The sequence below is a fragment of the Diabrotica virgifera genome, chromosome 3, assembly GCF_917563875.1.
Source record: "Diabrotica virgifera virgifera chromosome 3, PGI_DIABVI_V3a".
Taxonomy (NCBI): domain Eukaryota; kingdom Metazoa; phylum Arthropoda; class Insecta; order Coleoptera; family Chrysomelidae; genus Diabrotica; species Diabrotica virgifera.
In genome coordinates, this window is record NC_065445.1 from 138,853,085 (window position 1) to 138,866,567 (window position 13,483).

Genomic DNA, 13,483 nt, shown 5'->3' on the forward strand with positions numbered 1-13,483 from the left:
ACTCTATAGTAGAGACTAGTTAGAAGATCACTAATGTTTCTCAAATTATGTTTGAAGAATAATTCGTGTTATCATATTATTTGAAGCCATCCCTCTTATCAACCGTTGATTGAATGCCCCAACGCTATAACCAATCACAAGGTTTATTATAATGGTAATTATAATCTTTCCTTTAGAAAATGTTTACTTAGAAAGTTTTTAATGTCTAAAGACGGTTGTCGGCTTAAAGATTTCACGAATTACTTCATTATTCCTTTGTCTAGGTATACATATACAAACAATAAGAGGGATAAACTTTTAAAAATATTGTTAAAAGATTGTATGTATTGCTAGTGCATTTTCATCATAAGATGATGGAGCCGCTGAAATGCAAGATATCTTGCTAATCCATTTTTATCATAAGACGAGGACTTAAGTTACGGTAAGACGAAAAAGCTGTAGATATTTCTGCTTAGTTGGAGGAAGTTGACGACGAAAAAGGTCTATTCTCTTCGGAACGAAATATCTAAACATTCGAAGTTGTAACAAGTGAGGATATCTATACGGAAATTAATTGATGTATGTATATTGAAATTTTGAAATACCAGGAGCATCGAAAGGTTAATAGACAAGGCAGAAATTAAAAGTAGAATTTGAGTGCCCATTATTTTGGTTTTTAAAATAAAAACAAAACAATAAACAAAAATAAAAGGTTCTTATATTAATATAAATTATTTAACAACAGGAAGAGAGAATAATCAATAGAAAATTAGCGATATGTAAAATACAGAAGCTGTTACGTTATATAGAACGTAAAAATGAGTTAATAGCTTTTAAGTTTATTTTTCAAAAGGCGCGACATTTTTGACAAGCAAATTTAGCAAATCCGTACAGCACTGCACTTTAACACTATTTGTATTACAATGTAAAAATGAAGATGTAAACTATTCAGTGGCCGCAGCTGTACTTTTTTTATTTTGCGAATCTTATTGGCTTATTTAGTATCACTAATATACAAATTTTAACATTTGTAGGTCAATTGCGAACAAAGTCGTTGGTCCTGAACCTAACAACTTATCCTTCAATGCCAATAGCTGTACATAACGGATCCGATGCCAATGTGGATGATTTTCTAATTCAATTACTAGATTTAGGAGTTGACGTATTAGACGACTACGATGGAAATTTTTCATCTTTGTTAAATATAGCGCCTCATATGGTGGCCTTTAATGTGAATAGATTTGATTATCCGGATTATAGTGTGACAGTACTCTACAATGACACCGAGCAGCACAGCTTGCCTATAGCTGTTAATTTAATCAACAATGCCCTCTACAGGTACGTTTATGTTTATTTAAAAAATGAGTATAAAAGTAAACTACCCGTGCATGACTGACGCAACACCTAGCGCCTGCACCTGACATTTTTGGATATCAAAGTTTGAGGTTAAGCATAAGCATATGATAAATAAATATTGTGAAGTTGCAAATTATTAATAATTAGTTTTTTAACAATATTTATCGAATTTATGTATAAAATGGATGTAATATTAAGAATTGGGTTTCTAAAACTCCATCACAATTTATCTTTTCAACCCCAAACTGGACAGAAAGTGAAACATCTATCCTCCAGTTTTTAAACTACGAGAAGTAATTCAAATTTACCGCGCTGTAATGCTTCTTTGTAATTGGTCCAACCGCAGGCAAGTTTACTCCATTTTAACCGGCGATTTTTTGTGTTTTCTGAGTTATTCCTTTAATTTTTAGAATTTTAATCTGAATTTATATAAAAAAACTTTTGTTGTTAGAACTCTTTTGCGACGTATTATTGTTATTACTCGTATAAGTTGTCTTACACTGATTACTGGATTACCGTCGAAGCCTGACATGGTCAGCCTTGGACGGTCAACCAAAAAAGAATATGTATCTGGTGATTTTTATGACATTATTGGGAGTGAATCTGTCTTTTGAGTTTACTCCTCCTAGTTTAAATATTTTCTCTAATTTATGTAATTATTGGAGAACTATTTATTTATTTAGGGTATGGCTTCGTCTCAGTTTTTGTGTATAAATAATGAGGGCCATACATTGTAAATAATAATTATTAATTTTTACAAACAAAAATTTATTTAGTTGGCATATATTATATTCAATGGGCTCCATTGTAGGATCTGATCAGGCACTCATCCACTAGATGTTTGCTCTTCTCATACCTTCTATCTTAAATTAGCAAACTCGTACACTGGGTCCGATTTCTTTTGTCAGTCGTCCCTTAGAAAGTCCATTTATTAGTTGTGTCATCGTAATTAACTTAACTTAACCTAATTACTTAAAAAAATAATGTGTGTGTACTTTGTACGCACGTAAGAAGTTATACTTCTATTATATGATTTCATCGAAATAAATATACTTTAAACAGTTTTTATTTTAATTTTATTTAAATATTAAACTAATTTTAATGCTTACCACTTTCCAAAAATAAAAAAAAAAAATAGAAATGGTCCCGATTTAAACCCAAGACCTCTCGATCTCTAGCCGAATACTATACCAATAACGCTACGAGCTCTCTGTTTTTATAGTCTCGGACATAATGACAATTCACGGTAACAAACAGACGAAGTGATGTATAATAAATATAATAAAATATTTTAATAATACTTATCTTACTCCAGAGGAAGACTAATCCAAAGACACAAAAATTATAATAAATATATTTACTAAAAACACTAATACTTATATTCTTTTCACACCTTTTTTTGACCTGATATATTTATATATAACTTGAAAGATTTAGCAACTAACGCCATACTGTCTGTGTGCGCATGCGCGCAGAATAATGAAAATCCACTCCCAATCGCGCCTAAAGAAGTATAACTTCAAAAAAACTGATTTCTTTCGGCCAGAAGATCTTAAGAAAGATTGTCTGACGCCCCTTGTGCTAGTTCATTATTCAGATTGCCCATGGAGATCTATAAAAAGTACACTTACTATTTTGACCATTATTAGCACAATTTAATACACACAATTTATTTTATTTACCATTTTTGATAAAATTTGTTATACAAACAATGACAATGACATTCCAAAGATACCTCCAATATTGTTATATTTCGCCGCTACTAACGCCTGCACCGTTTCAGAGTACTCCCACCATGGTCGCACACGGAGTGAATACAATACAGAAATAAACACTAACTTAGGCTGTGGTCTCCAATAAATGCCGTAGGTTGCGTACAGAATCACGCCGTAGATCGCGTCTGTATGCTTAATACAATAATAATAGTTGCGGTCTGTTATCGTACTCCGAACGTAGCATCAAACTGCTGTACACGGCTTCACAGGCGGTGGTCACCAATAAACACTGTACGCCGCCTATACTGTCACGCAGTAGGTTGCGTATGTATGCTTTATACCAGGGCTTCCCAAAATTATTCGTACTGTGACGCCCTTGGGACTTTGCTATTTTTTTGCGACGCCCCTCAACCCAACCCCCAATAATACTTACCAATTTAGTACTAGCCTAGTAACAGGTTATTTATAATTTTTATAGAAATTAAGAAAGAAATCAAAACATAGGCACAAAAATAAAAAGGGACATTATTTATTTACGTAACTGGCTGGTTAATGTGAGGGATGTGCTTGCTTTTTTGAGCATAGCTTATGAAACCGGGACTACAACTTGGAAATTGTCACTCTAATTTCTTTTTCTAAGTTTATGTTTGACCTGTACTTGTTTTTAATTACTGCAACTGCAGAAAAGCCCGTTTCGCACAAGTACGAAGTCGCAAATGGCATGATAATTATGAGAAACTGAGCTCCAAAATTCAAACAGGTCCTTGTCGTGTTGAAGCTTTAGGCTGGAATCAGAGTTTTCTTTGAACAGTTTTCAAGAGTTTTCAAGAACATGTTGTTCTTCTTCCTCTGTTGAAAGTGTCGATGGTGTGAATGACTAGGGAGGGATTCTGTCTGACCCAGTCATATTGCTCCAGATTTTTGGAAAACATTTCTCAGTGTTCGTTCAATGGTAACATGTGTTGTGTAAACATATTTTTTAAAGAGAAACCGAGGATTTCTATCGATTTTTCTTGTAGAATACCTTGTAAAGCAGGAAAACAGTCAATTTCTTGATCTTCTAATTTTCTCTTCCGTAAGAGCAACATCTGAAACCCATTTTATCTGCCAATTGCAGGATATGCGTACTATTTCCCTGTAAATACTTATTAAGATCATTTAATTTGTTAAATATGTCACACGGATATGCTAATTTTATTATAAACTCTGAAGTTTTGCGCATCATTATGGGATTCTGTATGACATGTAGATACATGTAAAATTTCATTTTTTTAATTCATATATGTACACGTGCGGGTACGTTGCCTTTGGACAGCCAACGAGAGTTGCAATAATAAATTAAAGAGGTGTGCTCGGCCCCCATTTTTTCACAATGTTTGTGGAATAGACTTGATTTCACGGGTCATGTTTTAATGTAGTTCACCACTTTTATAATGCTATCCATCACAACACTTAATTCAGGTGTAATGTTCTTTGCTGCTAAGGCCTCTCTATGAATGACATAATGTGTCCATTTTACACTTGGAGCCTTGGTTTTGATGAGAGATTGTAGTCCTGCACACTGTCCAGACAAATATATTTTCTGTGTTAAAAGTCAGCGCTGACACGCGACGCCCCTGGGACAACGCCGCGATGCCCCAGGGCCTCGCGACGCACAGTTTGGGAAGCCTATCTGCTATGAGCGACTTCAAATCTTGGAAGCAGCGTCTTTAGTTATTTTCGAGCATTGCAATGTACGGCTGGTACAGGTTTTAAGGTGGTGGTCGCAAAATCTTGGTCCAACGCTACTTAAATGCATTCGTTTTTTTCGAATCCTGAGAAAACTAATGAAAAATTTAAACGCCGAATGAAATATTACATTATTACTGAGGGCAGAAAGTCCCTGAAAACTTCTATAATTTTTATTTTAATAAATTACAGTGGTGAAAAAAAAAGAGAAAATTTAGTGTGGTTTTTAATTTCAAATATTTCATTCCGAAGAAACTTTTTGTTTATTCTATGGGACTTTCGACCCTCGGTAATAATGGAATATTTCATTCTGCGTTTAAATTTTTCAAAAATATTTATTAGTTTTCTCAGAATTCGACATTTACAGTTCGTAACCGGACAATTCGTAACAGCGCAGTTCGTAACGGCGACACTTCGTAACGGTGACAGTTCGTAACTATACAAATTTGTAACGGACAATTCGTAATGTCCAAATTGAATTATTCTGTTTATTTTTGTTAACGTGGAAACTAACTCTTATTATAGTGTTATAAATGAAAGTATGTTTATCAATTTAATAAGAATCTTTTGTGTAGTACATATATTATTATTCAGAAAACTCTATAGTAGAGACTAGTTAGAAGATCACTAATGTTTCTCAAATTATGTTTGAAGAATAATTCGTGTTATCATATTATTTGAAGCCATCCCTCTTATCAACCGTTGATTGAATGCCCCAACGCTATAACCAATCACAAGGTTTATTATAATGGTAATTATAATCTTTCCTTTAGAAAATGTTTACTTAGAAAGTTTTTAATGTCTAAAGACGGTTGTCGGCTTAAAGATTTCACGAATTACTTCATTATTCCTTTGTCTAGGTATACATATACAAACAATAAGAGGGATAAACTTTTAAAAATATTGTTAAAAGATTGTATGTATTTAAATCTTTGTTTGCGTTTAAAGACTTTTAATTATATTCTGAATCACGAAATATAAAATGTGTTAAACATGTTTATCCCGGTACTGATTCGTTAAATTGATAGACATAATTTCAATTATAACTGTGACAACAGTTTCCCCGTTAACAAAAATAAACAAAATAATTCAATTTTGACGTTACGAATTATTGTCCCTTACGAATTTGTATAGTTACGAACTGTCGCCGTTACGAACTGCCGCTGTTACGAACTGTCGCTGTTACGAGTTAACCGTTACCACTTGTCCGGTTACGAATTGTCGCGTTACAAGATGTCTGGTCACGGTTCTTTAGGTATTTGATAAAAGGTAGTACTTACTAATAGGTAATGTTCTTGGCAGATTTCTATAAGACAGTCATCTCTGTTGTTGCAAACACCAAGTCCGTATAGTCCTACTAAGGATCCACATTTACCTTCGCGAATTTTGTCGTTCAAATGTCACGATTACCGTTATATCTCTAGGTTTATAATATCGTGTCACGTTTAGTGTAAAATTTTTCTATTTCTTCTTCGTCCTAATCAGTATTTGGTGCATAAATCTGTACTGTATTAAATGTAGTTTCCAAAAAGCCGAAAATTTCCCAAGAGCAAAATTAATAGAATTAAGACCTCTCTGATTTAAATGCGTAAATGATTGCCAGAATTGCGATAAAACTAAATATTTGCAATTAAGCATAGAGGCAAACTATGTCTATAAAAAAGCTTATTTCCCATTTGTACTGACGACTCCTCCCATATCAACATAATAGTTTATTTGGTTATAAATTACAAGTAAAATTTAATAAAAAAATTTTGGTAAAAGGTATATTAGTTTAAAAGGCCACTATAGGGCTACAAACATATAAACAAAACGTTTTCGCTCTGTAACAAGAGCATCATCAGTGTTACCTAAAATAAGTATAAACGTATTAATTAAAGCAAAATGTTAAAGTTAAAATGATGACCAAGGTAAAAGCAAAGTTTGGTTATACTTACAAGCACATGGTGAGCCACCCAAAAATACAAAGGTCGAAACCTTTTACAAATAGACTAAAAGTCTTATATAAATATAAACATCCTAAAATCCAAAGGATGGATAAAATTCCTATGGATGCGGCTTTAGGGCAACATATGACTCCCACAGATGGTAAGTGGGTCAATTAATTAGGTCATTGTGTTGTAAGAGGTGACAGGCAACTAATAGCAGATGAGATTTCAAAGCGAATCTGTCTGATGTCAAGACCACAATTGTCAATGAAACTTATAGTTCTATGAAGTGTTGGTTACACTAGCCAATAAAATTTAAAGTTGTTTATTGTGCAAGCAATGATAACAGCTAACATCAGTGTATTGGAATTATAAAAATACAAGAGATAGTGAGAATAAATTATCTAAGATGTAAAGAAAGAGGGTGAATTTGAATACCCATAATCATGAATGAGGTGTACTTAAATTGATGAAGAAGATAGGCAAACCAAAATATAGGTAAGTTGATGTGGTTGTGTTGAAAATAGATAATTATTATTTGTGACCCAACACAAATGATGGTTGATAAAACTGGCTGAAATAAAGCTGAGACAAATAAATAGGGGTTGTGATATCAAATACTAAGATATGTTGTAAATGCAAAAACTTGTTTATAAGTTAATATGATATAGATGGAATCATCAACACAAATTTAAAGACTGAAAGGGTTGTTTTAAAAGCTTAGTCCAAATTTCTTTATTCTGTCCTTTTATGTTAAATAATATCTAGGTCAAGGAAAATTAAATGAAATTGAATAAAAGTATCTAAGCTATGTCTAAAGTGAGGTCATGTGAAAAAAAGTGTTGAGTAAAATTGGTGAGTGTGTGGTAATCAAAATTATTAAATTGTGTTTATTTAATTGAATTATCAGGTAAAAACAGAATTTTTGGGTGGCTCACCATGTGCTTGTAAGTATAACCAAACTTTACTTTTACCTTGGTCATCATTTTAACTTTAACATTTTTCTTTAATTAATACGGTTATACTTATTTTAGGTAACACTGATGATGCTCTTGTTACAGAGCGAAAACGTTTTGTTTATATGTTTGTAGCCCTATAGGGGCTTTTTAAACTAATATACCTTTTACCAGGACAAATTTTTTTATTAAATTTTACTTGTAATTTAACCCTTAAACGCCCAACCTTTTTTAGGTTCCATGTACGCCCAAGGGTGGGTAAAAAACACCTCGAAAATAGCTAATATATTTATTGAGAGTTGTTGGAAATGGATTAAACTTAAGATTCTTATGCTGAATAAACACAGCATCTTCTAAAATATTAATATAAACAATTTACAAACTTCACAACAAATTACAATGTACATCAAAATTAACATACCAGTAAAAGCCAGAAATTCAGATTTGTCGATTTTCTCCAGATTCTTCTTTTCAACCTCCTCATTGGCGGATAATTATGTAGATTATGTAATTATACGTCGATAATTATATGGATTATCTTCCTACCAACGAGAAATTATATAGAAACCTTTAGTAACAAGTTTTACCAAGGGTGTACTTTTTATGCCCACCCATATTTAACTCAAGATATTACTTCTATTTTCAAAAATATCGGTAGATCCAAATTAACATTCAATAAAGGGCTGTCTTTTTAACAATAAATATTTTTTAAAAAAATTTTAAACACTTAATAAATATGTTACAAGGGAATACGCATTAGGTGGACATTTTTTACCCACCCTTGGGCGTTTAAGGGTTAATGGTATACAGCCAGCTACAGGAATTTCTTCCTTGTGGATTTTTATAAATTACAATTTTTTTTCAGACTCTTAACTGGTGAAATGGAAATCAGTGAGAAATGGAATCCTATCCAAGTAAGAAGTCAGCCTTTTCAACAAACATCAAGTGACTTTAGTCTGGGAATGGGTACTGCCACGTTTACTATGGGAATGATTTTTGCCCTTATACCAGTTACTTTGGCGACTGACATGGTGTATGATAGAGAGGTAATATATTTTAATATTAGGTACATTTTGTAACTTTTACTTATTCTTCATTACGATTGTTCTTGACTTTTAATTATTCCTTTTAAAGAACCTATTTAGTAAAACTAGCATCATAAGCATTTTTTATACAGGGTGTTTCATTAATAATTGTCCATATAATAACTGGAGAAACCTTAGCACAAAATACGAAGATTTAACCTAAAACACTTAAATAAAATGAGGTTCCTTACTGAGTTGCAGGGTGTTTTATCTAAAAATTTAAAAACTATTTTTGTACAGCATTTTAAAACTATTCGACGTATCCTTTTCATACTTGGTGGGTAGTATAGGTACTGTACAAACTACTAAATTAAGTTAAACAAAGGTTTTTGGCTATTACCAGAGGCGTACGACGGGGGAAAGTGAATGGTTGACCCTTTCCAAATTCTACGCTACTGGCGAAATTGCTATTTTAGTTCAATTTTTGGATTCTCCAATACTTTCTATGAAAATAATATACTCTTCATTCGTAACGATAAAGTCATTAGTTTTCGAGATGTTTGAAGTTAAAAATGAAACGACACGGTATTTTGATTAATGTATTGTGTCGCTTCATTTTTAATTTCAAATATCTCGAAAACTAATAATTTTATCGTTACGAATGAAGAGTATAATATTTACATAAAAAGTATTTCAAAATCAAAAAATTACTCTAAAATAGCAATTTTGTCAGTGGCGTAGAATTTGGGAAGGGTCAACCAGCCACTATCCTCTGTCGTACGCCTCTGGTAGTAGCTAGAAACGTTAATTTATCTTAATTTAGTAGGGTGTACAGTACCTACACTTTCTGTCAAGTATGATAAGGCTACGCCAAATAATTTTGAAGTACTGGGTACAAATAATTTTTAATTTTAGGGCCGGTTGTTCGAACGCTAATCAACAATGATCATTATCAAATAATTAATTACTGTCAATGTCAACTTTGTTTGGGTTGTTAAAAACATAATTAATTACAATTCTGAGACTATAATCAATTAATATAACAATAATTATTAACATCATTAATAATAAATCTCATACTTGTAATTAATTGTTTTCAGCAACCCAAACAAAGTTGACATTGACAGTTTTGGTGACAGTAATTAAATATTTGATAATGATCATTGTTGATTAGCGTTCGAACAACCGGCCCTAAATCATATAAATCATATCATAAATTAATCAAAATAACTGTGGCGTTTCATATTTAACTTCAAATATCTCGAAAACTAATGACTTTATCGTTACCCATGAAGAGTATATTATTTACGTAGAAAGTATTGGAGAATCTAAAAATGGCACTAATACAGTAATTCCTCCAGTGGCGTAGAATTTGAGAAGGGCCAACCATTCACTATCCCCTGTCGTACGCCTCTGGTGGTAGCTAGAAACGTTTGTTTATCATAATTTAGTAGGATGTCTAGTAGTCGCACTTTCTGCCAAGTATTAAAAGAATACGTCGAATAGTTTTAAAATGCTGAGCAAAAATAATTTTTAAATTTTTAGATAAAACACCCTGTAACTCAGTAAGGAACCATATTTTATTTAAGTGTTTTAGGTTAAATCTTCGTATTTTGTGCTAAGGTTTCTCCAGTTACTATATGGACAATTATTAATGAAACACCCTGTACAGGGAGATAGTTGGTCAGCCCAATAGGAAAATTTGTTTGATTCAAATTGAGACAGTCACCAGATGTCCCCACAATTTCTGTCAGGGTCGCAACGTCAAAATGCATAGACACCAAGTTGGATACGATCCTATTCATAACACCCCAACTCGCATACATATTAAGAAAAGTAAATATATATGGAAGAATATATTTAGAAATTGAATTAATGATGTCATGCTACTATACATTATATATAATAACATGACATCATTAATTCAATTTCTAAATATATTCTTCCATATATATTTATTTTTCTTAATATGTGTGCGAGTTGGGGTGTTATGAATAGGATCGTATCCAACTTGGTTTTTATGCATTTTGACGTTGCGACCCTGACAGAAATTGTGGGGACATCTGGTGACTGTCTCAATTTGAATCAAACAAATTTTCCTATTGGGCTGACCAACTATCCCTATATAAACAATGTCATAAGTTTATAAAGAATCTAATGAACTTGAATCCCACCATTATTTTTTAATAAGTGATAGATTCAACCGTTACTTAAGAGGGGGGGAGGTATGGTTTGAAATTTTCGATTTCTTTTATTATTGCAAATGAAAGTGCATACTGCATAACTACAGGAATACTCTCCGAATATTTCAGATAGATCGGAGTAAAATTACCAGAGATACAGCGTGTTGAATATCCCTACCTTCGACTCGCTTTGCCGCGGTTTCGCGCCATCACGCTTGAGCGTAATGAGAAATATTCAACAGCTGTTGCCCTTATCTTTTGTAGATTACTTCGTGCTTCCGGTGTGCACCTCTTTAAGATTTGACAGACAAAAAGAAATTGAAAATAAATGTCAAAACTTTAAACGCGTTTTTCTCAAAATTTCTTTTTAAAAGGTGGTGGATGTTGTAACTCAAAAATTACTCGGCCGATCCACCTGAAATTTTGCATAGTTTTTTTTTTGACATTTCGTGAGGTAACGATATCGAGATATATTTGTTTTTATGCTTATTTTTTGTTTAACAATAATAAATATGTTGATTTTCGCTCTTTTGTTATAAATAATTTCACTTTTTTGACTTCCGAGTGATACCAAGAACTGAAAAATCATCAAAAAATAAAAAACTCGACAGCGTTACCTCGAAAAACTCATAAGCTAATTAAATCTTGTTGAATTTTTTATTTCACATGATCCAGTGGCGAGTTCTGATATCCACCGCAAAATCCATTTTTTTAGACGTATTTGTTCCAAAAGTGCATAGAACTCACCGTAATGCTTAAAAACGCACCCATTTAAATGGTAGCACTCCGCTGGTTTTTTTTATATATAGAGGTCCATTGACCATATGAAACAATAAAACTCCGTTAACGTTGTAGTTCCTTGTAAGTCTCTTATTTTGAACATAATCAATAGCCTATAATAGCTCATATTCTAATTCTAATAATTCCATAGCTTAAGGCCTTTGATTTGAATATGGAGAATTTGAAATTGATCATTAAAAGAATGATTATGATCTAGCAGGTGAAATGCGTCCGTAGAATCTATTTTTGTAGTATTAAAGCCCTTTGGTGTTCCGCTATACGTTTGTTAAAGGTTCTGCCAGTTTGACCGACGTACGTTTTTGGACAGTTACCACATTATGTAATACATCACTCTGTAATTACTTTTTCTATTGGCTTTTAATGTATTAACTTACGGTGTTGATGGTTCTGAAAGCTGGTATTATTCCTTTCTTTTTTATGTATTTAGCTATTTTTGTTGATATCTTGCCTGTACCTTCTACTCGATTACATATATATGCAAAATATTAACAAAAATAGCCAAACACAAAAAAGAAAGGGATAGCACCACCATTCAGAACTTACACTTGAGCAAATACATTAAGAACAACAAGAACCAAAAAAAAGGAGTTACAGAGTGGTGTATATGTTACGGACAATGACGCAAATCCGGCCAATAACGTTATTGAATGTTGAAATTGATATGTTGAATTGGTCATTGTCGACAATGGCCGGATATTAAGAGGAAACAGTAGCGATCAACAGGTAGCAACAAACGCGTTCCAAGATTGCGGCTGTAATTTTAAATATTTTGTCGAGATATGTGGCACACTTATTCGTAATATAATAAAGAATGGCGGTACAGAGCCCAATTTCAGAAATATGTTAGTATGTGGAAATTACTCTATAACTAAATAAAATATTGCAAAAAGGAGCCTGTACCGCCATTAAGAAAGACAAAAAAATACACTTTCTTCAAATAAACTTTTTTATCCCGTGCCTAGATTTTGTGTCACATTGGAACTACTAAAAATCGATTTTTTTATAACAAGAAATCGAACGTCACTGACTTGGCAACATTTCGCCTATGTGTATAAAAATTATTGTTTTTGATAGCATAAACGTCACTGTCAGTGTCGAATTACCTACGCACTGTTGCCTCACTTTTGAAAGTTCGCAGAACTTTCGCAATCTTGGACTGCGCTTGTTGCTACCTGTTGATCGCTACTGTATCACCTTAACGTTATTGTCCATAGAAACTGGACATTGATGATAATTTTAAATTCTTGATAGTAGGTTTACTGTAGGTGTGTTCTGTGTAGGTTTACTATTGTTTACTTCATTGTGTATAATAGGTGCGTTCGCGGTTACAGTTGACAAATTGTCGCCGACAATTTCTAACCTCACTTAATATAAATAATACCGTTAATAGATAAATATACAAGGTATATTTACTTTTAATTAATATTAATAACTAATTATTAAATTATACTAGTTGTACATTTATTTATTAACGATAATATTTACATTATTTTAAAGTGCGCATGCGTGTTCTGACAATTTATCCAATTTTCTGACAATTTCAGGTACCCGCGAACGCAACTATTGTGTATTGTTTTCGTGCTAAAATTACTCGTAAATTTATTTAATAAGTGTTATCATGGATATCAACGATGTGCGCACTCGTTTTAATAATTATATAAAAGCAATAGTCAAGTCAAAACGTGATGACAATAAATCATTTTTAAACTGTGACGAATACAATAGCTGAATAAGTGAAATTAAAGAAGCGAAAATATTTTGAAAACACCGGGTGCTAAAAACAACAACAAAGCAGTATAGAATGGTTTGTAA

General features: G+C 32.5%; 1 protein-coding gene across 3 annotated transcripts in view; it reads left to right on the forward strand.

Moving 5' to 3' along the window:
• Nucleotides 1–13,483, forward strand: part of LOC126881331 (cholesterol transporter ABCA5-like) — a 254,480-nt gene that overhangs the window by 197,682 nt on the left and 43,315 nt on the right. For all 3 annotated transcript variants that reach the window (XM_050645551.1, XM_050645552.1, XM_050645553.1), the window contains exons 18-19: nt 1,014–1,317; nt 8,528–8,708. In XM_050645551.1, the coding sequence (XP_050501508.1) occupies nt 1,014–1,317; nt 8,528–8,708 (485 nt within the window). The remainder of the gene's footprint in view (nt 1–1,013; nt 1,318–8,527; nt 8,709–13,483) is intronic.